The sequence below is a fragment of the Protopterus annectens genome, chromosome 4.part0 (assembly GCF_019279795.1).
Source record: "Protopterus annectens isolate FY-2018-M chromosome 4.part0, PAN1.0, whole genome shotgun sequence".
In the NCBI taxonomy this organism is placed as follows: Eukaryota; Metazoa; Chordata; order Ceratodontiformes; family Protopteridae; genus Protopterus; species Protopterus annectens.
Genome location: NC_056733.1, coordinates 1090248974 through 1090275157, shown reverse-complemented (window position 1 = coordinate 1090275157; position 26184 = coordinate 1090248974). Strand labels below are relative to the sequence as shown.

The 26184-nt window shown below is 37.3% G+C and overlaps 1 protein-coding gene across 1 annotated transcript in view; it reads right to left on the bottom strand.

Moving 5' to 3' along the window:
- The window catches only part of LOC122800407 (protocadherin alpha-C2-like), a 46322-nt gene extending 20352 nt beyond the window's left edge, over positions 1–25970 (bottom strand). Inside the window, exons 1-2 of the mRNA XM_044069856.1 lie at positions 23398–25970; positions 8072–8144 (exon numbers count right to left, since the gene is read on the bottom strand). Coding sequence (XP_043925791.1) covers positions 8072–8144; positions 23398–25836 — 2512 coding nt within the window. The 5' untranslated portion in view covers positions 25837–25970. The remainder of the gene's footprint in view (positions 1–8071; positions 8145–23397) is intronic.
- Between the last annotated feature and the right edge of the window lie 214 nt (positions 25971–26184).

The window sequence follows — 26184 nt, the reverse complement described above, 5'->3', positions numbered from 1 at the left end:
GGAGACATGTCCTCTATTGCTATCATACCCCGAAGAGGCAAAGAAGAGCCACTCTAGTTGGTCATGGGAAAAAAAGCAGAGAATGCCACTCACAGGAATCTGTGCCAATCACTAAGGAGGCTTTTGTGGGTCTGTTTTTGCAGAAATTCCTGTCAGAAAGAAAACAGAAATGTAAACATTTCTTCTCCTTTTGCAGTTATTCTGAGGAGGTGTAATTTATTGCATTTAGTTCAGGGTTTAGTTCAGGCTATTAACCCTTATTGTATGGCTGTTCCAGGTAAAAGAAACAATAATTCTTCATTTTCTGAAGAGATTCCAAAGTTTAATCCTCAAAATGAGGGAGAAATCACAGATTCTGTGCTGTCTCCCCAGATGTCTAATTCAGATTCTCAGGAGTTTGTGGTTTTTGGTTAGCACCTTTGAAGAATTCTCATTCTCTGAAATTATTTCCAGAAAAAATAATTTGATTCAGAGGAAAACATTGATGTTTCTCAGTCCATCAGGAAGTGTTACAACCAGAATTTCCAGAAACTACTCCTATTTCTCCTGTTCTATATGCTTTCGAGCATGTTTTGTCACAGCCTGCAACTTCCCTGACAGCTTACAATCAGCAAAAAAGCAAATAGAGTATATAAAGTGCCTCAATATTTTAAGTTTTTATTCACTCACTTCAGATAAGACCAAGCAGCTATAGCTTTACTGAATCCAGCTGCTAAACTTTTGGCTGATACTAATCACTTTCCTTCTGACAAGAATGAGAAGCCTTTGAATAGATTTTGGGTGAAAACTGTATTCTTCTGCAACACTTGTTTTTCAAATTCTTGACTATGGGGTTCATATGTTTATGTGAGAATATGAGGAACATGTTGGTACCTGTTTCCTCCTGTGAGCAGAAATCTGCTTTGTGTAACTTGGTTTCTTCAGTGTCCTAAGTGACTACCCACTGTTTGAAATGTGCCCATGATTATGCTGATACTACTCCCGGGGCTGCTGCCACTGGACCTGTTATGACCAGGTTTTCCTGGCTGTGTTCTCAAAATGTCCCAGAGGAAGTCAATAATGAAATTCTGAATTCTTCCTTGGGTAGCAAACTTATTTTTGGACCTCCTGCTGCAGAGATCATTAAAATGTGTGATGAAAAAGGAAAGCTGACTCAGGGGATCTCTCAGATTTTTCATCCTTTCTTCTCCAAGTTTGCCAAGGGATTCATTGCTCCCTCTAAAACCTTCTTTAAAAAGCAAAATAAATAGGCCAAACAAGCTGCTGGTAAGCAAATATTTAAAAAGCATTGGCAGAGAGACCCCAAAAAAGAAAGTAGGAACATCCCCAGAACAAAGGACAGTCTAATACATTTGAATGGCTATATGAAAGGCTTCCCTCCTCCTCCAATGCTGGCAGCCTTTTAATTCATCCAGAAAGCCTGAACTTCTATTTTTCTCTCTATGGCAACAGACAGCTTTGGACAGATGGGCTGTGAGAGTAATTCATCAAGATTACAAATGGCAATGGGAGTTTCTCTTTCCTTCTTGGAGGGATTCCTTCTCATCCACCAGTCCAAACTCTTATTTTCTCTTCTGTCATTCAGCATAGGCTTGCTCATGGGTGATAGAAGCTGTCCCTCCACTTCAATTAGGGGGAGGGTTTTATTCAAGGCAGTTTTTTTTCTGTTGCCAAAGAAAGTATCTTCTTGGAGATCAGTTCTGAAACTTCCCTTTCAGAATCTGTTTGTGATAGTAACAAAGTTCACAATTATGTCTTTTCACAACTTGTTACCTCTTATTCCCCATTTGAATTTTCTAGTGAACTTAAGATTTAAAAGCTGTATACATCACATTTCTATAGGTCCAGATTTCAGACATTTCTTATGGTTTTCTACATCTGGATCACATTGCCAGTTCTCTGCATTACCCTATGGTCTATCTACTGCTCCAAGGGTATTCACAGAGTGTTTAGGGACTGGGAAAGCCTACTGTAGATGACCAGGTATTTACATTTTTCCTTATATAGATCACTGGCTTATCTTTGCAGGGTCTTTTTCAAAGTGCCTGGAATCTCTCACCTGAGTAGGGGATCTGTTACACAGGCTGTGATTTCAAGAGAATTTGCAGAAGTCTTGTCTGACTCTTTCTCCCAAGATTATTTTCCTGGGGTGTCTCCCGAAATCCTCAGTTTAAAGAGTTTTTCTTCCAAAGGAAAAATGAATCTGTATTTAGATCTATTACTAAGTTTTTATATTCATACTATCGACTCAGCAAGGGAATTCCTCAGGATTCTGGGTCTCATAGCATCTGTAATATTCATAATACCTTTTGCAAGACTTCACATGAAGAAAAATCTAATAGTACCTGAAATTTTCATTGTCCCAGAATCAGTGTCCATTGACATTTCAGATTCTAGTTTTAGGTTTTATAAAAAGGGAAATTTTGTGGTGGATACACTAAATTTCTCAGAATCCAGGTCTCTCATTCTCCCTTCCTGCTCTAGCACAATCAGTTGCAACAGGCACATCAGACTGAAATTTAAGTAGTGTGTAATGAAAGAGCAGGGTCTTTGAAACAAAAAAGACAGACCAAAACACATAAAAGAGATGTTGGCTCTTATAAACAATCTCAGAGCTCTCAATCATCTGTGATCCCTGGGACCACAACAAATATTTACAATAAATACCACAGCGATGTGGCACATAAACAGGCAAGGGAATACCAGATCTTACCCTCTGTACAGATTAGCCATGGTAGCCTGGGATATAGCCTTTCAACATACTTTCAGTTTACAGGCATTTCACATATTGTGAGAGTAAAACTTTGTGTCAAATACCATGTGATGGACCAAAACAGACCATCACAAACGGAAAATGAATCTGATGCTTTTCCAAAAATTGATCCATCTGTGGAGGACACCTCAAATAGTTCTATTTGCCTCCAATCACAACAATCAGTTGGCAACATTCGGCTCCAGGCCTGCATGCCAGAAGGCTTGGAAGACAGATGCATTTTCCTTTCCTTACACAGGATTGTTCCTGTATGCTTTTCAGTCCTTTACAATGATATCCATAGTCATGCCGAAGATTCAGAAGGAGTCCTCAAAGATCACAGTGGTTCTGCTTTATTTTGGAAATGGCAAGTGCAATTACCACAAGCTTCTTCACAGTCTGGATTTACTCGTACAAGACTAGGGGGTATTCATCCTGACCCAATCTCAGTGTCTGGATGACAGAATTTTAATACATTTTAGGCACTTTTTCCTGAGATGTACAGTGGCTACTAGAAAATTCTACATTAGCAAATGGAAAAGGTTTTGTAGTTGGTGGCAAGGAAAGAACCAGCACCTATTCAAGGCAAGTGTTTTTTTTTTTTTGTTCCACATTATTTGTGTAACTTAATATCATGTGGGCTGTCTTACTCCACAGTCAAGATTCATTTGTCAGCCCTTTCAGCAATCTGCTCACTGATAACCTTGTTTTAATGCAGTCTCGTGTGAATATGTTTTTGAAAGGGGTACTGCATATAAAGCCTTTTAGAAAACAGGTGGTTCCTCCTTAGGATCTTAAATTTCTGTAAGAAAAACTAAGTCTTGCTGCAGCTGAACCAGCTCATCAGGCTGACTTGAGGTTATTGAGATGTAAGACAGCCTTTCTAATTGCTCTGACCATTGCAAGAAGGGTGTTTGAGTTTTAAGCTCTCAAGGTGAATCAACCGTATCTCATTTTCCACAAAGACAGGCTTCTTTAGAACTAATCCTTCATTTATGCCTAAAGTGGTGTCTAAGTTTACCTTAAGCCAAGCTATACATCTCCCTGTCTTCTTTTCAGAATCTAAAAATGAGAAAGAAAGGATACTCCATATCTTGGATGTCCACAGACAACTCAGGCAGTATCATGACAGAACAAAATCTTTCAAAGCTTCTGATCAGTTTTCATTTCTTGTGAAGGTAAAAAAGGACAACCTGTGTCAAAAAGACTATTTCAAAATGGGTGTCTCATGCTATTACCTTTTGTTACATCCACTTTAGTAAAACTATTCCAGGCAGAGCCAAGGTTCATTCTACCATGACCTCTTTCATCTGTGGCTTTTTGTAAAGGACTGGATTCCAGAAGTACTATACAAACAGAAACTTGGTCCTCTGTGCACTTTTACAAAGCATTACAAACTAGATCCCCTCTCCAGCTCTATGAGAGGCTTTGCTAGAATCATTCTCCAGTGACCCCTGGACCCTCATCTTTCCTCTTCACATCCGTGTTAAGCTATGGTAATCTACCAATATGGCTTAAGCAACTTCAGCAGTGATCCATATGAAAAACATAGTACAGTTGTGCAAGTAAACTTAGCATAACATTTGTGTTTGAATGGTCACTGCTGTAGTAGCCTCCCCTTCCAGCTATTGCCCTTGTTGCTGGTGTTTTTTTTTGTGTGCCAGGGTTTGGACATTTGCTTTTTTGTTGATCCTAGCATTGTTGTCTCAGGGCTTAGCCTCTTTCTCTCTGTCAGCATGAACTATTTGATGGATTTAGTCCCCAAAACGGACTTTTAGACAGTTCAGTTTGAACTAACTAATGATTTGTGGGTGTGGAAGGTACCATGTACCTTTGGAAGATAATGTGGCTGTTATATCCTTAGCGGGATATAACCCATATAGCTTAGGGTACTGCATCAGTAATCATTTGAACATTTAGCATTATGGTATGTTTACTTACTCAAGTGTACTTTCTTGAAGTTGTACAAAAATAATTACTCCGAGGAATATTTTATTTGGGTTGAATTACCTAGATAGCTGTATATGTTTAAGAAGTACTGTTGTACTTATATGCAAGTCTCCTCATGTTGACCCATTCATGTGTCAAAATTCAGAAATACTGTGTAGTGTCAGGACCTATATATAATCTGGACTGAGCAATAGCACATGACAATTTTAGCAGAAGAGTCCCATAAATTACCCTGTAAATTTCAGATCAAAATTCCACGTGGTTAAAAGGAGATGAAATTATGTTACCCTAAAATATACTTCATTATTATTTTTGATTTACAAAGTTAAGTGGTATAAACTCATAGACGCCCACCTCCCTTCTGCCTTTGCAATGTTCTAGCATTACAATTTTAGCTTAATCTCCTAACCATCAATTTACATACTGCACTATATTCAGGATGCTTGCCATCTATTATTTCAGATTGTTTTCATCTTTCTTGGAAAACTAGGAATCAAAAACCTGGGACAAACAAATATCGGGTAGTACAAACATCTACAAAGAAAGAATCATGTGGTAAAGCTCCATTTTACCATTGTTGCCTCACAACAAGAGGTTCTCAGGTTCAATTCTCAGCTGGGGTGTCTTCTGTGAGGAGTCTGCATGTCCTTCCTGTGGTCATGCTGGTTTCATTCAGGTGCTCCAGTTTCCTCCCACTTTCCAAAGACATGCAGTATATGAATTGGACACTCTAAATTGGCCATAGGTGTATGTGTGTGTATGCGAGTGAGTGGTAAGAATGAACTACTGTGGCAGGGCTAGCCACCTGGTGGTGTAAACCTTGGCTCGAGATGATTGTCACTGTTGAAGTGACACCCTGACCCCATGTGCAAAATGGGAAAAGGGGTTGAGGATGGATGGGTGGATTTCCACTTAATAAAGATCTTCCACACACTTCCCTTACTTGTTTTAAAGATTCATCATCAAATCCTTCCCATATTTCCTTTAAGTATATTCCTAGGATTTAACTTTGTCATACTGTAGCAGACATTGGTGCATAACATTTTAAGACTCTATGAAGGCTGAATAAAGTAAGTAGAATTGTGTTTGTCTTTTCGGCTTTTCCCGGTTAGGGGTCGCCACAGCGGAACTCCGGTCCTCTAATGATTAGCAGTAGATTTTTATGGTGCCGAGTTGCCAACCTGATACCCAACCTTCAGCAAAGGCACGCCCATTCACACATGTCTTTTGGAGGCCACTCAACCATGGGGAGGACATGCAGACTCCACACAGAAGGCACTCCAGCCGAGAATTGAACAGGAGAACCTCTTGCTGTGAGGCAACAACGCTACTGCTGTACCACCACGGCTTGAATAAAGTAAGTAGAATATCATTAGCAAATAGGAAAAACCTTCAGTTGTCCCTCTCACACATAACCTTTGATGTCAGGTGCCTTAATTCAAGCTGCCAGCAGATCATGGTATATAGTGAACAAAAAAGGGAGGCAATGGGCACCCTTACCTGGTACCCCTTAGAAGATTAACAGACTTGCTGATTACTTTTAGTCTACCCCCTACAAAGTCATCTGGGAATCCCATCTCTATGATTATTCTAAACAAAAAGTTACCATTCGGCTCTGTCAAATTTTTTTTTGGCATCCTGTTCCATTAGTAACATTATATTATGCTTCTACTGATCATATGGAGTAACTGGTGTAATCATAAGGCTACTAAGTGTGCTGTTGTTTTATATAAGCTTAGTCATTATTTTGGATAATGTCTCAGCACATAGCATTGTGAGCACTTTGTAATTGTGATTCACTATTTATCTGGGTCTGTAGGAGGACAGTCAGAGCAAATCCTTTACCTCCTTGGGGTGCGCCATGATCGTTGTTTCCTTCTAAGACTCATATATCACCTTACTGATTAATGTATTGTTAAACATTTTCACCCAGTCGGTTATCAAAGCCTGCTCCCCATTGATGAACCAAACTAAATTGGAAACCTGTCTGATCCTGGTGACTTAATTAGGACCAGGCCTTATATCACCTCTGACACTGCTTCTAAACATTTAAATTTTGTTTGTGACATAAATAAGCCTTGTTGGCGAGACAGATATGTGTCTCAGAAGATCCCCATGTTGTGGAACAGGCTCACCATCCATGTGAAGCAGAGTCCATCTCTAACCCTATTTAAACATACCTTATTTCCAATGATGGGAAATCAGAAATTCACACCGGATCTAGTTCCCATGTTGCCCAAATTAACATACCCCCACGTAACCTCTACAAACATTCTAACATACCCCCTCCTAATTAATGGCCATGATAAACAGGGACACAATTGGGTTGGAGTGCATGGATATGCTTATAAAGGCTGTGATGGTCGTAGCCTAGTATACAACTATGAATGTATGACCCTATGGTTTCATCAAACTTTCACCCATTATGGACAACAGAACCTTTCATGAAAATTCCATAATCAGCCTTCTATGTCACTGGTGGTCAGATCACTCATGTAAAGAGCTTGCTTATATTCATTAAATACCTTCAGAATTTCCCAAGCATCTTTTTTACCTCCCTCTTTGAATCCTTAATTTAACCCCCACCCCCACCCCATTTGTTGCTGCTTTAGTCTGCTTGCTAATGCTCACACTGATGCAGGGATATTTTCAAAATGCATAACTTTTTACTGCAATGTTGTGCACCACTAGTGTGTTCTCCCCCCCTATCCTATCTGTTTGCCTTTTGCTCTAGACAGGTCACACAGCTCCTAGTCCATTAACCTTCTTATTCTAACCTGCAACTGCCTGACTCTCCTGTGGGATGTCTGAAATTGTCTTTCTATTCTAATTTTATTCATGTTGCCACTTTTTCTATCATTCTTGATTTGAATTATTCCCATTCAAACATTTCTTTGCCTTTCATCTTAGTCACCTCCCCTAACAATTCTTCCTTAAATCATTTCACAAAATGAATATTTTTTTAATTTGTTTAATGACAGTCTTCAGTGCTTAACTCTTCTAGATTAGGGTTTTATTTTTGATGATGCTAATAAAGTTGCATGAAAGGAAAATACCAAAGGCCCTACAACAAGGAGTGGTTTATCTAAGATCAGTTGGCCAGGAAGAATTTGTAAGGCAGGTGATAGGTACAGCAGGTAAAGATGTAAATGACAAGGGGAACAGTTTGACACACCAGCATGCTAACATATCTTTAGGTTGTTATACATCTGAATCAAACTTTGGGTCTACATGCTGATACTTTATTGCATATAGTTAGACTGTAGCTTGTTAAAGAGAGCAACGGTATGCAATCATTTTTAGTATTAGAGATGATTTGATGAAAGTATTCGACAAAAGAAATGCTCTGTATCTCTGGGAAAAGCTCACAAAGGTGTCCTTTGGGACCATGAAGCTCTACTGAAAATGTCTTTAATGGTTTGATCATCAGCAAAGCATCACTCTAAAAATAGAATGGAAAAACTTGTAAAAGATTTACAACTACTATTAATTACAGAATAACACAGGAAGGTCAGCATATTATAACACTTGATTAGAGAATATCCAATCAGTCTCAGATTATTTAATTAACATACTTCAGGGCTATGGAAGAGTCATAGCCTATCATGGTGTTCACTGGTAACAAGGCAGAGGAACTCATCCTGAATTGGTTACGCTCCTTTAGCAGGATTCACACCTGCATTCGCTCCTAGATTACACACACACACACACACACACACACACACACACACACACACACACACACACATTCATACACTTGTGCACACACACACACACACACACACACACACACACACACACACACACACACACACAGTTACACATTCATACACTCGTGCGCACACACACACACACACAGTTACACACACACTCATACATTCCTACACACACACACACACACACACACACACACACACACACACACACACACACACACACACACACACAGACAGTTACACACACACACACTCATACACTCGTGCACACACACTCACACACACAGTTACACACCCACTCATACACTTGTGTACACACACACAGACACACACACATACCAAACCATGCACACACACACACACACACACACACACACACACACACACACACACACAGTTACACACCCACTCATACATTCGTGTACACACACACACACACACACACACACACACACACACACACACATATACAGTTACACTCCCACTCATACACTCGTGTACACACACACACACACACACACACACACACACACACACACACACACACACACACACAGTTACACGTTCATACACTCGTGTGCACACACACACACGTTCATACACTTGTGCACGGGCACACACACACACACACACACACACACACACACACACACACACACACACACACACACACACACACACACACACACTCTCACTTCTTTGGGCAGTTTGGAACATCAGTTCATCATGGCATCCTTTTTGGACTGTGTGAGCAAAGAAAATCCATGAGGATACAGAGAGGGCATGCAAACTCCAGATAGACTGCACCCCAGTGGAGAACTGAGTTATAGAAAATAGTGCTGTGAGACAGCCATACTAAAAGTTGCATTATCACTGTGCCACCTAATTACAGAATATGCTCAGTATGAATCTGAAGTACCACTGGTAACTAAAAGTAATGCTGAAAATGATGAAAACATAATTAGAACCTGAAAACATTGCTGAAGCATATACTATTCATTTTCCTTCACATCTCTGTTGATAGCATTGACTACAATATGAAAGATAAAAAAGAGCTTGCTTCTAAAGGAAAACTCCACACAGAAAATTAAAAATACAAACTTTTTATCATATGTTGATATTCTTTGCTATAGTAATTCAGAACAACAATAGTTAACCAGTTAAACTTAATACACACATTGAACGCTTCCTGGTTAAATCAAAGTAAGGCAGTAGGCAACTAGAGACCTATGGGGATCAAAACACAGGACCACATGACAAGGCTCATAAACATCTCATAGCCTTAATCCTGTGACATAAATTCTCATACTGTTCTAATTTGTTTACCTGAAAACAGCTATGATAGGGACTGCCAAATTGACATTATTTTACTTCTTCAGTCTGTTCATCTTGTTCTCAGAATGCAGCTTGTATTCCAAAATGCGTTATGGCCTGGAAATAAGAAAATAATTTGCTTGTTTTTTTCATTTAGTTATAATGATAGTATTGTAAGTTATTAGCTTCGTAGACACTCTCTGGGATCAGTGGCTTCTTATCTCTGGAAACATTGTCAATGTTTCTTTTTTTACTGAATTGCTCTTATTTTTGTTGGTTGTAAGCTGCTAAAAAGCCTTTCAGGGCATATTTAATGCTTCATTTGTACAAATTATGTGAGGTGTGGGAATAATTCATCTGTTTCGGTAACACTTTATTGCCATGATATGTATTACCTACAGTGACACAATTCATTTTCCTATTTACTATTCTGAATTTACATGGCTTATTTTCTAATAAAATTCTTCATAAAGTGCTACTTTTGCTATGCTGACATCCCCAAGACTTTCAGTGAACTTGAAGCTTTGGAATGTCAGCATAGCGAAAGTGTTTGAATGTGCCCACAGACGTTAATGGATACATAGTTGCACATATGCAAGCTGTACCCAATCCATTAATGTCTACTGATGGATGCCTACTCTAATCCAGTGGTAATGTCACTGAAAAATAAAGAAAATGTATCTGATCATTTTTTTAATAAAAATGTTATGAATATTTTTTTTAATTAAGAAAAGGATTATATAACTTAAGCATACTAGTGGTTGAAATTCATCACCATGTTTAAGTTATCACAAAGCATGATGCATTCCAGAATGTCAATAAAACACTAAACATTTAAAGTTTCAGTTCCAATGCAACATCCAACGCTTACTTACACTGTTGTTTAGTTGTATAACCTACTAAGTCTAGCAGCTGTGTTCATTTATCTGTCTTGTCACAGAGTTAAGAAAGGTAAAAGTTCCTTGTATTCTATGCTGTTCTTAATTTTCTACAGGTACATAGTTAAAAACAGCACTCTGCTGGCTAAAATAAGATTTCTTATTTGTCTGTTTACAGAGTGTTGCAGTAACAGTATAACATATACTTTACATAAAGACTTCTCTAATAACTAACTCTTTGTGAATGCATTTCATCTTATCTGTTACGTGTGCTTTAGCGCACTTTACTAATCTCAGCAAGACAAAGTCCTATGATGCAAAATTATAGGCAGTATAACTGTGAAACTATGTAAAATGTGTTGTCTTGAATCTGTCATGCAGTCTGAGAAAAATTAATTTCTGAAAAAATGGAAGATCTAACTAGGAAATCAATGACTGCACATGCATGATTTGCCACAAGGAAAATAGCAATGAAGACATTAAACGGTATTGAAAGATTCAGGGGGTACTAAACTGCAGCTAGGTGACACTATAGAACAAAAATCTGGGATAAGGTTAACTGCACTGAATGGTGGTGGTGTCCATTGCATTCTAATACCATTTCAAAGATGCTTAACTTAGTTTAAGCATAACATAATCCCTAGGATTCAGGGAACTTCTCTCTGCCTATGCTAATTGCCCAGTATGGGTTGTCAGTTAGTGCAAAGGACAGAAGTAAAGCTGCACAGAAGAGTACCTCATTAGCAGCTTATTGCAATGTCTCTAAATTGAAAACTGCACTGTCAGACCTGATCAAGCTAACGTTTTTCCTAGCAGCTCATGCATCACACACACACACACACACACACACACACACACACACACACACACACACACACACACACACATACAATCAGAACCCCCTCAAACATACATTTATGTTAACAGTACTATCTCAGTTTGAAACTACTTCTTTAGCCTCAAGCAATGGACTGCGTGCCTATTCGATTTACTTAGATATAGCTAAGGCATCTGAATCCATCTTCATGTGGGTATTATTCAATGAATGATGCTTCTTAATATTTACTTATATTATTAATTGGGTTTCCAACTGGCATGTGATGGGGGAAAACAAAAATGTACATATTAGGAAATATATCCGGTGAATATTATATTATTTCTGGGGTATCACAGGAAATTATCTTGTGCCCTTAGTATTTACTTCAGTATATTTTATTTTTCTGAATAAAATCTAGGGTCTTTTGGAACAAAATTCACAGACAAAAGTAAAACTGGACAAATAATTTAATCTCAAATAGATATAAATAATAACCAACTTTATCCTGATTCTTTACTCAACAGGTAATTAGAATGACCATGAAAATAAAATCTCTGTACTTCTGTCATGTTCCTCTGTTAACTCCAATTTATATGGTAAGTAATCAATAAACTGCAATAATAAATTCTGTTAAAGATCATAGTATACTGATAGACAATAATCCTACCTTTGCACTTTGTATCTTAAACACAATAAAGAAAGCATACAGTCTAATGCAGTTCATTTTTAGGGATACAGCATACATGAACTTTGAAATTCTATCCCCTCTGCTTATAAGTCTGTATCAAAATAAAATATGAAGTCATGAAACACATATTGTTACGAAAAACATTAAACAAACACTCAGAAACAGAATATGACTAAAACAATGTTAGAAAAATAGCACTAAGAACTAAATCTAAGAAACTCATTACAGCTTCAAAATAGTATTTAATCTTGGACGGCGCAGTGGTGCAGCGGTAGCGTTGTCACCTCACAGCAAGAGGTTCTCCAGTTTGATTCTCAGCTGGGGTGTCTTCTGTGTGGAGTTTGCATGTCCTCCCTGTGTTCGTTTGGTTTCCTCCGGGTGCTCTGGTTTCTTCCCACATTACAAAGACATGCATCTGGAGCATTTCTCGCAGGGCCTCCGCTGAAAATTGGCTCATTCTAAGTCAGACTTTTCCAGTTAACAAATGTAAAAATAAAAAAATAAATAAATAAAAATACTAATTATAGGTTCATAGGTAGGTACTAGGCTATTGGCCCAAGTAAGCCTAGCCAAGAAAGTTCCCTGGCTTATGCCAACCCAAGAAAGTTAATTTCCTGTGCCCCTATCGAGCAGAGCCACAGAAGTGATCCCCGAGGTGTATTTCCTATTTCCCATCCACTCATCAAGATTTTTCTTGAAGAGTGTTAATGAGGAACTTTGCTTGACATAGATGGGTAGCTTGTTCCAGAGTATGGGAAGTCTGGGACAGGAATCTATCCCTCCAGCATGTACTGTTTATTGTGGTGACAAGGTTTAGGTCCCTACAACGTGTTGCTCGGAGGGATTGGGATTTCTTTTGGTGTAACATGTCCAACAGCTCTGGGTTTGACACAGCTTTATATGTTAGGCAGAGATCACCACCTGCCGTAAACTACAGTTAGTCTATAAGTATTTTTTAAGATACTAACAAAATAATGTTTTATAAACAACAAAACCATTTACAGCTATCATAACACATTCAGCAACCATTATGTGGATGGCTTTATCATCACACCTTTCAAAATGGGGTTTTGCCTCCCATGCTCCCTTACCTACATATCCTAACTCCATCGTTACATAACAGAGCCCAAAGTGAAACACTAACAGAAAGCACTGTAGCCAAGGAAACAAAGCTTGACTGTAGTGCAACATTATAAAATAAGCAAGCAATGAAAAATAGCCTTTCACAAGCAGACACATGCTAACACACACTCATTCATGCAGCTTCCTTCATGCCCTTACAGGCAGACAGACAGATATGTAATCACACACATTCACATATTAACAAAGCCCTCGCCACCAGATCTTTGTTGAGCTTACCTGTACTGCTACTGCTTCCACAGAGCGTGACTATTGCCTTTTAATAGTATTCACTTTTCCTCCAACAGTAAATTTCTACATAGCTGTACAATTCTCTGAATCACTCTGCAGTTTTATTCATGAGCCACTGGTACTGTTGGTGGGAGACCATATGCTAATTAGCATGAGCTGCTACCCCAGATTCCTGCATTATTATGCAGATCCAACCCTGAGACCACCCTCAGCATTGAGGCTCCAGCTATCAGGAATCCTCAGTGGTACCACAGTCTAAAAATTGCAAAGGCTAATCAAAAGAGGGACAAAAGCTGGGCTATGGCTTTCCTCTCATACTATGCCTTTCTGAATCTCAGCCAATGACTATAAATTATGAAAGAACTTGTCTTTCCACATATGAAAGAGTCCAAATATTGCAGCTTTCAAATAAAATATTGCTATATTTATGGGGAACACAGTATACAAAATGTGAACTGTTGCATCTAGGCTTCACTGAGATTAATCAGTCCTAAGCTTGATTTGTTTCTATGACATGTCAGCCTACATGGGTGCTAATTTTTGATATGTAGTCAGTGAAATTCCTAATCCACAAAACACATAAAAATTAACCTCAATGACAGACATCATGAACATACTAAAAAAACTTACAGAATTATTTCAGTTATCATCGTTAAAGATTGGCCTATCTTAATGATTTTAATAGGATATTATTTATTTTTCACAACTGATGCTGGCTTGCTAAAACTTCAATTTTCTTCATAATGGTCAGAGTAAGCAATTTTAACAATGAAACACAAATAACAAGTGTCATATTAAAGGCATGTGGCATAATATCATAGGTTCATAGGTAAGTACTAGGATAGCTGCCCTTGCAGGCCATTTTAAGCCTAGTCAATTTCCATTTTTATGTTACACATAACCTATCTCATTTGGTTATAGATTAGCCTTGCCCATCCCATGGTTGGTAATTACATATTGCCCCTAATAAGAATAACTGGGATCATACCATAAATAATTTGAGGGGACTCATGCATGGGATAAAGCATTTAGGAGATGGCCTGTCCATCTGTAGTACAGAGGGCAGTCATTGTGTAAATTTTCTGTTTCTTATCCATGGATCTAAGTTTTGTTTGAGATCATCTTAAATAATAGTGAGATATAAAATTATGATAATACATGACCTAACCACATACTTGAAAATAGTGTAACCTATACCTGGAAGACTTAACAGTAAGATTAAGAAGAAAATATAATGATTAAAAGCAAATATTGTTATTTCAGCAGAATATGGAACCCATCATTGAAACTGATCTGGAACACCAATCATGCTTAAACATGTTGAAGGAAGTAAGATGTGATGATCTAAAAGACAAATCTAAAATAGAAGTCATTAAGGACATTATACATAAATTGAAGACTATTAAAGCCCCTGGTCCAGATGGTATACAAAATGAAAACTATAAATAGATGGAAGATATTTGGGCTATAGAATTAAACACAGATTTTATTAAGTATAAAGAAAAATAGGATTTCAGAATCATGGAAGAAGAGTATAACAGTTCCAGTATACAAAAAGGAAGCAGAAAAGAGCTAAATAATTATCAACTAATAATCTAGTATAGTAATGAAACAACTTAAAGATGGAGTCAGTAATATGGGACATTTTGATTATCAATATGCATAATTATTATGCTATTTACAAGTGTTATGTTCTTAATCATTTAACAGAAAAATATGTGAAAGTGAGAACACAGCCTTTATGAATGGCTTTAATAAATTTGTAAGTGGCCTTTGACAATGTAAATAGGAATACATTGTGGGAAGGCTTTGACATAAAGTTAATTACTGAATAATATGAAAGAACTTCATGCGTAAGAGTATCAAAAAGGACAGTATACTAATCAAATAAAAACTGAAAAAGGTGCGAGACAGGGATGCTTTAAGCTCATTGACTATTTTTGATCTACAATGATAATGGATTAGGTAGATGTAAAGAAGAAAAGTTTGATGTACCAAAAATTAAATGAACTAAATGTACTTCATGACCTGGTATATGTTATGCAGATGACATTGTGCTATTAGCCCTTACAAGAAGCAAGTAAGAAAGACAGCTTAAGATATTGGAGGAGTTTTAAAAAAGAACAGTTTATATACAAATAGAGAGACGAGCAAATATATGATTTCTAATAATAAGAAAGACAATTGTAAAACATATCTGAAAGACAAACTAATGGAAAGAGTAGCAAGAATGAAATATTGTGGGAGATTTTTTTAAACAGACTGGTACCCAGAAATCATATATTAAGTTTCTGACTCAGAGGTTATACTGGAAATGAATAATTTATAATGCTTGGCTAAAAGACTGTGATAGAAGAGTATAAAAGCTTTATCATCAGGGACAAAAATTAAAATATACTTTGTAATTGCATATGATATTGAAATATGGGGATTAGGTTTAAAGGATGATGTAATGGTCAATATTTACAGATTGAGCAAATATCTTTTGGTTGCCATCTTCATTCCTGGAGCTATACATTAGGGAAGAGTTTTGAATATGGTTAAGTGAGGAAATTGTGGAAACATCTGCTTTATCTAGTTGGATTAGAATTATGAAACTTACAGATCAAGATTTAACAAAAGGGTTTGGATAGAAATGAAAGAGTGGGAATTAGACTTGAATTACAATTCATGTAATATTAAAAGGATATAACAAATATTGATACAATGCCAGTACTTTTATCTAAAGAAAGATTTAGAAATAATTGATTCTTACATTCCATATTTAAGGAACATAACTAAGAGAGAATGCAGATTAACAGACAGTAGGATAATGAAACAAAGTAAATGCTTTAATTTTTTGTGAGGATGTTGATAATAGAAAATAATATTTTATAACTAGATGTAATTGGCAATCAGAAGTTATTAAAGATCTTCATGAACTATACATTTGAATTACTTGAGAGCAATGAGTTTAGGAAAGGATGCAAACATCAATATGGTACCTGATTTATGTTCTTGTGAATTTTATCACAAAATATTGTAGGAAACCTTGGCAAGAAAATGTGGTCCTAATTATCAGATTGATTAGAATGGATACGTGGATGGGTTATGTAAAATTTTATTTATACAATTTCATTGTGATGCAATTGGAAAAAATCTAAACAAAATTCACAGGAAAAGGTTTATAGGAAATTAGGAAAAGTTTGATTAAATAAAATAAGTTGTGAGAATAGATTTTAGCTAAAACAATTAAATGTTGATATATAATAAACCACAAGACTGGATATTAGTTAAAATAAATGTCATAGGAAACACTAATTTGATGTTTTAAATTAAGAATTGTGAATAAAGTTATGTAGCAGATAGATGCTGAAACAATAAAACATGCTTAGAGAAAACACTTTCATGCCATCAAATGAAGTCCTTTCATGTAATGTCTAACTCTTCTTACAGATATTCTGTGATATGAGCAAAGATACCTCTAAGACCAACTCATTATACAGTTAAAACATAAATAACAGAATCAGTAACTAAATCATACAAGAATAATCATCACACAGGCATATAAACACACACACACACCAAAGATTGAGTTCTAATTCAAATATTAGCAACCAAAACAACTATCTCTGGGAATGTTTGAGGTTATCAAAAAGTACTAGAGAATCATCAGACAAATTTTATAGAAGATTCTATAGGAATGAGAAGTGTATTAATTGGTTCTCTGACAGAATAGACAATGCATGGAACAGACTGCCAAATTACATTAATGCAAGTACTAGTTTAGATATTTTTAAGAACAGCCTGGACACTTATTATGAGAACAAGTGTTTTGGTATATTGGCAAGCTAGAAGGGCATTAATGCCTGTGCTTGAAACATTTGTATGTCTTCTTCTTCTTCTTTCGGCTGCTCTCGTTAGGGGTCGCCACAGCAGATCATCTGTTTCCATTTATTCCTGTCCTCTGCATCTTGCTCTGTCACACCAACCACCTGCATGTCCTCTCTCACCACATCCATAAACCTTACCTTAGGCCTTCCTCTTTTCCTGTTACCTGGCAGATTCATCCTTAGCATCTTTTTCCCCAATATACTCTGCATCCCTCCTCAGCGCATGTCCAAACCAACATAATCTTGCCTCTCTGGCTTTGTCTCCAAACCTTCCAACCTGGGCTGACCCTCTAATATACTTATTCCTAATCCTGTCCACCCTTGTCACACCCAGTGCAAATCTTAACATCTTTAACTCTGCCATGTCCAGCTCTGAATCCTGCCTTTTTGTCAATGCCACCGTTTCCAACCCATATAACATAGCTGGTCTCACTATCTTCTCGTAGACATTCCCTTTCACTCTTACTGGTACTCTTCTGTCACAAATCACTCCTGACACTCTTCTCCACCCACTCCACCCTGCCTGTACTCTCATCTTCACCTCTCTTCCACACTCACCATTACTCTGAACTGTTGATTCCAAGTATTTAAACTCATCCACCTTCGCCACCTCTACTCCCTGTATCCTCACCATTCCGCTATCCTCCCTCTCATTCACACACATATATTCTGTCTTAGTCCTGTTGACCTTAATTCCTCTTCTCTCTAGAGCATATCTCCATCTCTCCAGGGTCTCCTCCACCTGTTCCCTACTCTCACTACAGATCACAATGTCATCTGTAAACATCATAGTCCATGGGGACTCCTGTCTGATCTCGCCTGTCAACCTGTCCATCACCATTGCAAATAAGAAAGGGCTTAGAGCTTATCCTTGATGTAATCCCACCTCCACCTTAAATGCATCCATCACTCCCACTGCAGACCTCACCGCTGTCACACTACCCTTGTACATATCCTGTAACACTCTTACATACTTCTCTGACACTCCCGACTTCCTCATACAATACAACAACTCCTCTCTAGGCACCTTGCCATATGCTTTCTCTTATATTTCTTGAAATATTTGTATGTATGCATGTAAAACATGTCACACTTTTATAGCACATTTGTTAATATTTGCCAAGTTCGTATATAAATTTTGTCATGAAATATCTAAAGCTCAAACATTTTGAAGAAAACAAAACACTGAAAGCACATATCAAATCACAAAATATATAATAATTCTATTCAGCTAAAAATACTCTATACAATGCACCCCAACTACAGAACTAAGATAAAGTGTCATCTTAGTAGCATAACTATTACAAAAAGGGTTTTCATTCCTAAATCACCTTTGTCATATGTGCTATACCCAACCCTACAACCCTACCCTTACCGCTAACACTAACTGAACAAATAACGTTACTAAGAACCTTTTCCCATAGAGTATCACTTTACAAGACAAAAGGTCATAAAACACACAAAACACCAAACACTCAAAACATTCAGTCTCCTTACCTAACTCTAACCCATAAACAATCACACATAAATGCCAACAGCTATAAGGTTTTCAGTCAAACATTCATTTTTCTGCTCATTCCTACTGAAAAACACTATAAAAATAAATGGTCAGACTTTTCAGCATTCAATCAAATGTTCATTTGATATTTTGTGTTTTCAGTGTTTTTCACCCCCCAAAATCTTTTCAGTAAGATGTGCTTTTGATATTTTGAGCTATAACCATAAATATGGGTTACCTTCATTTGAACAAAATTTCATTTGATCTAAACTCATTTGATCGAAATTTCATTTGATCAAAAACCAGTATTCAAGGCAAATAACAGGAATTTGTCCCCCTCCCCAAGGTTATGTGACCCTGGAGTTGGTATATATAGTTGGGGGTGTGGGGTGTGTAGCCCCCCACATAGGGGGGTATGGGGGCGAAGCTCCCCACCTATTTTCGTTCAAAATCTGTACTTTTTGTGTTATTTTCTTCTTTTAAAGAAAACTAGGTGGGGGGCTTTGCCCCCATGGCCCCCCTGTACCCCCATGACCCCCTTAACTATATATACCAACTCCAGTGTCACACGACATTGGGGAGGGAGATAAATCCCTGTTATTTGCCTTGAAGTGTACTGAATTACTGGTTGCCAGTCAAATGTAATTTCGATCAAATGGGTTTCAGTCAAATGGGCTGTCGATCAAATGAAGGTAACCCATACATATATATACATACACCAAGACTGCTATACTTCAGCATAAGAAGAAGTTTTCTCCAGTACATTAGTCCTGATCATTTTATTAAGACTGCATGAATGATAATTGTGTAATTGCATTTTATAGCGGCAATCAGTCATAACTCATGCTTGCCTAGCATCTCTTCTAGTAGTCTTGTTTCTGCATCACTTATAGAACTGAGCAATTTAGCCATTCATTTATTTAGTTTACAAATTTAATATTGGTTCACAGATTAGTTGTCTTGCCCATAGATCCTTAAGAAAAGGAACATTCACTAACTGCCTATTACCATGCTCTTTACCATGTTCTTTCATTCTGCATTTTAATCCCTCATGGAATATAGAATCTTGGGCAGTGTCCCACCAAAGGTGAGATGACTTTTCTTGCCCTGTCCATAGATCATATATGTTTACATTTCATCTGCATTTATGTATTGTAGCGCATGAACTGAAATTCTTAAAATATCTAAATGTTTAAAAGTACAAAAATAAATAACTAAATGGTTTTATAAATAAACTGTTAAAGTTTTTAGATTTACAAAAGCACCTAAAAAAGCCTAGGTAACAGAATGCCTAACAGGTGTTTATAGGTAAGCCCTGGGGATGAGTCAGAGTAAACAATACCAAAAGCTAAACCAAACAGACATGGTACAAGCCCTGTAGGGTTTGATGCCTGTGTATTAGGAAGTTAAATGCAACCCCACCACCAAAAGGAATCACTGCAAATCAGACAGCACAGGAGAGATACAATTACAACTAGAAACACTGTCAAAACCCTAACCATGGAAACTCATACACATTGGAGGAACCTGAGGTCACAGTCATGAATCTCAAGGCAAATAACATTGTGGCAAGCCAAACTGGGGTACATATAGAATTTAAACTACTGTTGTTGACATCATGATGGATCACATGTTATGTTATTTTAGTGATTACCAGATCATTACCAGAATGAGTATTGTTCAGGACCACTCCCAGGTGTCATTAACTACAAAAGAACTAGCCCACTTTTCCATTAAAATAGCTAAGAAAGATATGAGGAATGTAAGAAACTAACAGAGATGTGTATTGACTGCATTTTATTGGACTGAGAGGGGACATATCTAAGTGCAGATGAAGCAAAACAATCATCAATGATAATAAAATTATTCATTCCTCACAAGGAAAAGGGCAGGTAAAGCTGGATTTCATCATCTTAATGATACTGTAAACCGCTCACTTAGAAAAAAAACTCTTGGTAAAACAATTAGACCTTAAACAACATGGAAGCCAACAAGTGGATCTGCAGAAACCTGCAGCTACCATGGAGCTTAAAAAGGAAACCAAAGCAGAAAAACACCAAGTAAACCCTGTAAGGTAAGAAGAGGCTAATCATCAATAACAGTAAACAAAACCTCTCAAACTCTTTGAGCAATAAATCTGGACAAATCCATATAAAAAAGTGGGACAAAGGCCCAAAAATAAGGACATTTTTTAAATATTGCTCCTTGAAACTTAGAAAGTTGATAGAATAACAGGTTTTGTGTTAGCATGAATTTTCTGAAGGGTATGAAGTCTGAAACTAAAATGTCTGTCATTATTTTCTAACTTCAATTTTTACTGATTTGCCACTAATTTGCCAGAAAAAACACAATTTTATGAAAAACAAACCAAAAATATGATGCAAAAATCTGGACATTCTGTGAAAATCTGTACAGTTGAGAGGTATGAATACAAAACCCAAAAGTGGATTTGTAGGTATCCTGTCAGGATCCTAGAACCAAAAGTGTCAAGTGCTGCTCAAAGGTCAAGGAGGAACAAGATGGATTATAATCAATGAATTATTACCACTAGAAGATCATTAACAACAATAAGGAGGGCAGTATCACTCTAAAATACATCTTAGCAAGAATCCAAAAATGAAAAGTTAGATGTGAATGCAATTAGACATAAACCACATTCTTAGGAATCTTATTAAAAAAGAAAAACGGTTAGAGAATGAATTATTTTGCCCCTTGCCATGTAGATCATGAACTAGTTTTTTTAAAGATAAGGGCAATTAAAGCCTCTTTAAGAGTTGAAATGCATAAAATTTTATTTACAGATGTTTGCAAAAATCTGGAGAAGAAATATCTCTGCAGGTTCCAAAGAAAATATAAGCACTGTCATATGTCCAACATCTGGCATGCAAAACGTCAGAAAAAAAGCTGTAACAACCATAATGGTTTCCTCATAATCATAGTTTTCTCAGGAAAAAAAGTTACAAGATATTGCATCGGGTCCCCTGGTTTGTTCTATGGAGTCACTTTGTGGAATGACATAGTTAACTAAAGAAATATTTTCTGAAAAAAGAAGTGCTGTAACCTCACACATAGAGGATGGAAAGGCTTCTAAGGGTACAATACAGTACATAGTCATAAAGTTTGTTTGCAATTCCAGAAAAGTATGGCTGAATGATTTGATATAACAAAAGACTTAGTGGCCAAGCATTTGCCTTCTTATTGAGATTTTTATGTAATTGCATCATAAATAAAACTAAGAAATTTTGTCTACCTCCACTTGTGTTCCAATACCTGACCCTGCCTCTTCAAATTATAAAGAGTCAAACCAAACTATGATTTGCAGCTTAAGACTGGTATGATGTGACATTTACATAAGGGCAGTTTCCTAAAATCATATTTTAGATCATTACAAGATCAGGTGAACTTTTTCAGACAGTGATAAGAATACATCACCATTTACTCCAACATTAAATAAGACATGATTATATGTAGTTTGAATACCAAGTGCAGCAAATGGACTTTGTGGGCTGCAGAAAAAAACTTCAGAAGAAAAATCAAAGTCCTCAGTAAGTTGAAAATCCTTATAACAAACTCAACTGATTCCTCACTGAGCAAAGGCTAAAGTCACTCAAAATTGACCATCTTAATTAACTACAGAAAGTGTCAAAGGAAAAGTCCATTTACTCTTTCAGAAATATCTTCAGATTTACTGGTGGAAGGTAAATGAGGAGAAATCTATAATTTGTCTTGCACTGAGGACATACTTGAAGGCATTTGTAAACCCACGCCTAGGCTCAAACACAGCTATAAAACACATAACACCTCTCCTCTTGCATTGACATTTCTCAACCTAAGGCACTGCACAACCAAGAAATATGGAGATATGGTGGCTTCAAACCCAGCCATATTTCTGGAATATGGTGAAATTTCTGGAATATTCCTAAAATAATGCCCTGCTTGATATATATCTTAACCAGGAAACAGGAGGTCAACAATGCATTACTTGAGACCAAATTAATGTGGGACCTAGCTGATAATAAACAGTTGCTTCCTTATTTATCCCATGAACACCGTGCAAATTCCAAAGCCTGTGGTATTATCACACTAGTATAATGTCATTCTTGAAGGCCATTCCAAGCTAAAGGGAAAAATTTAGGTTTTTTGTTGTTAATCGCCAATGGTTTCTTGCAATACCTATTTGCTGACATCAGTGGGTAACTGATGGTGAACATACTGGAACATCAACATAGCAAGGCACCTTAATGCCACCCTACCAGGAGAGAAAAATGTACAGCACAGTTACTGGAGGTGCAAACTCGTATCCTAAAACAAAGCATTCAAACTAGCAAACAAAGCAGTATCATACAAAAAGAACAATACATTTATTTAACGGTGCAATACACTTCACGTCGAAGTCAATAAAGTATCGACAAATAGATGGAGGTGGACTACAATCCACCTCCTTGTGCAATACTTAGTTCATTTTTAAGGTTTAGCTTAAAAAAACTTCCAAAAGAAAACGACAAACAGTATCCTGTAATTTCTCGCTTTAAATTACATACCTCAGCATCATTCTTCTGGATCGGAATGTTATACTGAGTTGCGCCAATGGGATTGTTTACTATGGATTCTAAGTGTGTCTTGTTTAGGAATATTTTTTTGCTGGGAGACACTTGGCCCAAGAAAGCCATATAATTGTACCCGTGTAGAAGCGTTCCAGTATCAGCGATTTGCAGAAGGTTATTTTGTAAAGTACAGTCTGGATGTCCTGGAATTTGTAATTTATAGGTATCAAAGTCATCAGCACAGCAAGCTGGAGGACATGACCTTCTGTCGTAATTAGTGGATTTGCAGCAAGTGAGTGAGACAGATATGATCAATACCCCAAGAAATAAGAATGAGATTGCGATCACGCTGATAATTAAAACTATATTTGTGTTAGATACTTTTTCTTTATTTTCGACAAGATCTCCAAAATCTGGAAGTAATGGAGGAAAATTATCGTAAAGTAATAAACCGATGGTCACTGTAGCAGACTGCCTTGGTATTCCATTGTCCTTCACTTCTACAACCAGTTTTTGTCTGCTGTTATCTTTGGCACTTATTGACCGAACGATCCTTATTTCACCGGTCTGCTTATCGATATCAAAAAGGCTGTCAGTGGACTGTAGTAACTGGTAGGACAGCCAAGCATTCTGACCAGAATCTTCATCCACAGTTATTACCTTTGTTACCAAAAATCCAGCTTCTGCTGACCTTGGGATCATTTCTATGGGCACATTCCCAACTGATACTGGAGGATGTAGGAATATCGGACTATTGTCATTCTGATCTATTATTGATATGGTCAGCTTCGCAGTGCTGTTTAAAGACGGGTTGCCTTGGTCTTTAGCTATGACTTGTATTTCCAGCTCCTTAATTTTCTCGTAATCAAAAATAGTCCTTGCATACACATGGCCACTTTCAAAGTCAACTGATACGTAGTTAAAAACAGACACATTATGAATGTTTTCATCCGCAATCGAGTACGTAAGTGTACAGTTTTCTTCCAAATCCGGATCAATGGCTGTGACCTGACACAAACGGTCTCCAGGATAGTTATTTTCTGCAATAAAACACTTGTAAGAAATTTCGGTAAACTGCGGGGGATTATCGTTAATATCCTGAACCTGAATGAAAATGAATGTTTCAGTAGAAAGAGGAGGAATTCCAGAATCTGTGGCAATTACTGAAACATTGTAACGAGCCACCGATTCTCGGTCTAAAGGGCTATTAGTTTCAAGAGTGTAGTAGTCCTCCACTTTTCTGAGAGTAAAGGGAATATTATCAGGGATTTTGCAGTTCACATAGGCATTCATCCCAGAATCTTTATCAGATAAACTGATCAAAGCAACCACTGTCCCACTCGGGGCACTCTCGCTGATTGAATTTGCAACAGAAGTTAAGAGGATAGTTGGTCTGTTGTTATTTACGTCTATGATGTCCAGTAAAACCTTACAGTAATCAGACAGTGCAGACGGCCCTCTGTCTGTGGCTTGTACGTGAAGCTCATACCTGCTTGCCTCCTCAACATCAAGTGTATTTTTTAATCGGATTTGCCCAGTTGTGGGATGTATGTGGAACAAGCTGCGTATGTTGTCTGGGGTGTGGCTGCTAAATGAATACTCAATTGCACCGTTAGCGCCTTCATCTAAATCCGTAGCTCTAAGTTGGATTATTAAAGTTCCTATGGGAGCGTCCTCATTCAGGCTGGTTTTATAAGTAGATTGAACAAATGTTGGTGCATTGTCATTGGCATCTAATACATTGATGGTGATATTAAGGGTACCGGATCTCACAGGCTGCCCACCATCAACAGCTATTAAAGCCAGGTGATGAACGGATTCTCGCTCCCTATCTAAATGTTGTTCCAGGACAAGCTGCGGCACATTAACTCTGTCGTCAGAATGTTGAAAATCGAAAGAAAAATATCCACTTGGGTTAAGGTGGTAGGATTGTAACCCATTCGATCCCACATCTGGATCGTGCGCAATTTGTAAAGTGAATGTTGTCCCTAGACGTACTGACTCCAGAACACTTAATTGTAAATCAGTAAAAGGAAATGCTGGTGCATTATCATTTATATCCTCTATTTCTAGTTTCACACTATGCATTTCTAATGGATTGTTCATAATCAATTTCATATTAACATAGCAGGGCATCTTGATGCCGCATAGTGTTTCCCTGTCAATTCGGTCATTTACAAATATGTCTCCGCTCACAGAAGTGGTAAATAAAGGTTGCTTACTGTCTCCAGAAACGAAACGGAATTGATGATCAGATCCATTTATAACCCGCAAACCAAAGCTATTTTCGATGTTGCCAACCAAGGTACCAGGTTGTAATTCTTCTGGAACCGAAAACAGAATATCTCCACGGCATATATCCAGAAAACTGGACAGCACGATGGAAAGAAGCAATTCACCCCAATGCACCCCGTTATTTCTTTCATCTGGAGACATTCTGTACTGCGAGTGGGAGGAATTTAGTTATCTATCCTTTCCTCTATTTGATTATACAAACGTTTTGCCACATATACCATATAACAGGTTGATAAAATTGTAAATGTCTGTAACACCTTCAGGTGTACAGAAAGGCTATAATACTGTAATGACACTGTCCATTGACGTATCATAGGGTGTAGTATTATGCGGGAATATCCTTACTCGAGTAGACAGCGACACCAGCAGTTAAAAATATTAATATCTGAGCTTGTTTGGAGATTCCTCTTTCTACTGCAGAAGCGCCAGTATAATCGGAATTGCAAAGTATATGGTCCGCATTTACACATTAATTTGTGCGTTATTCTC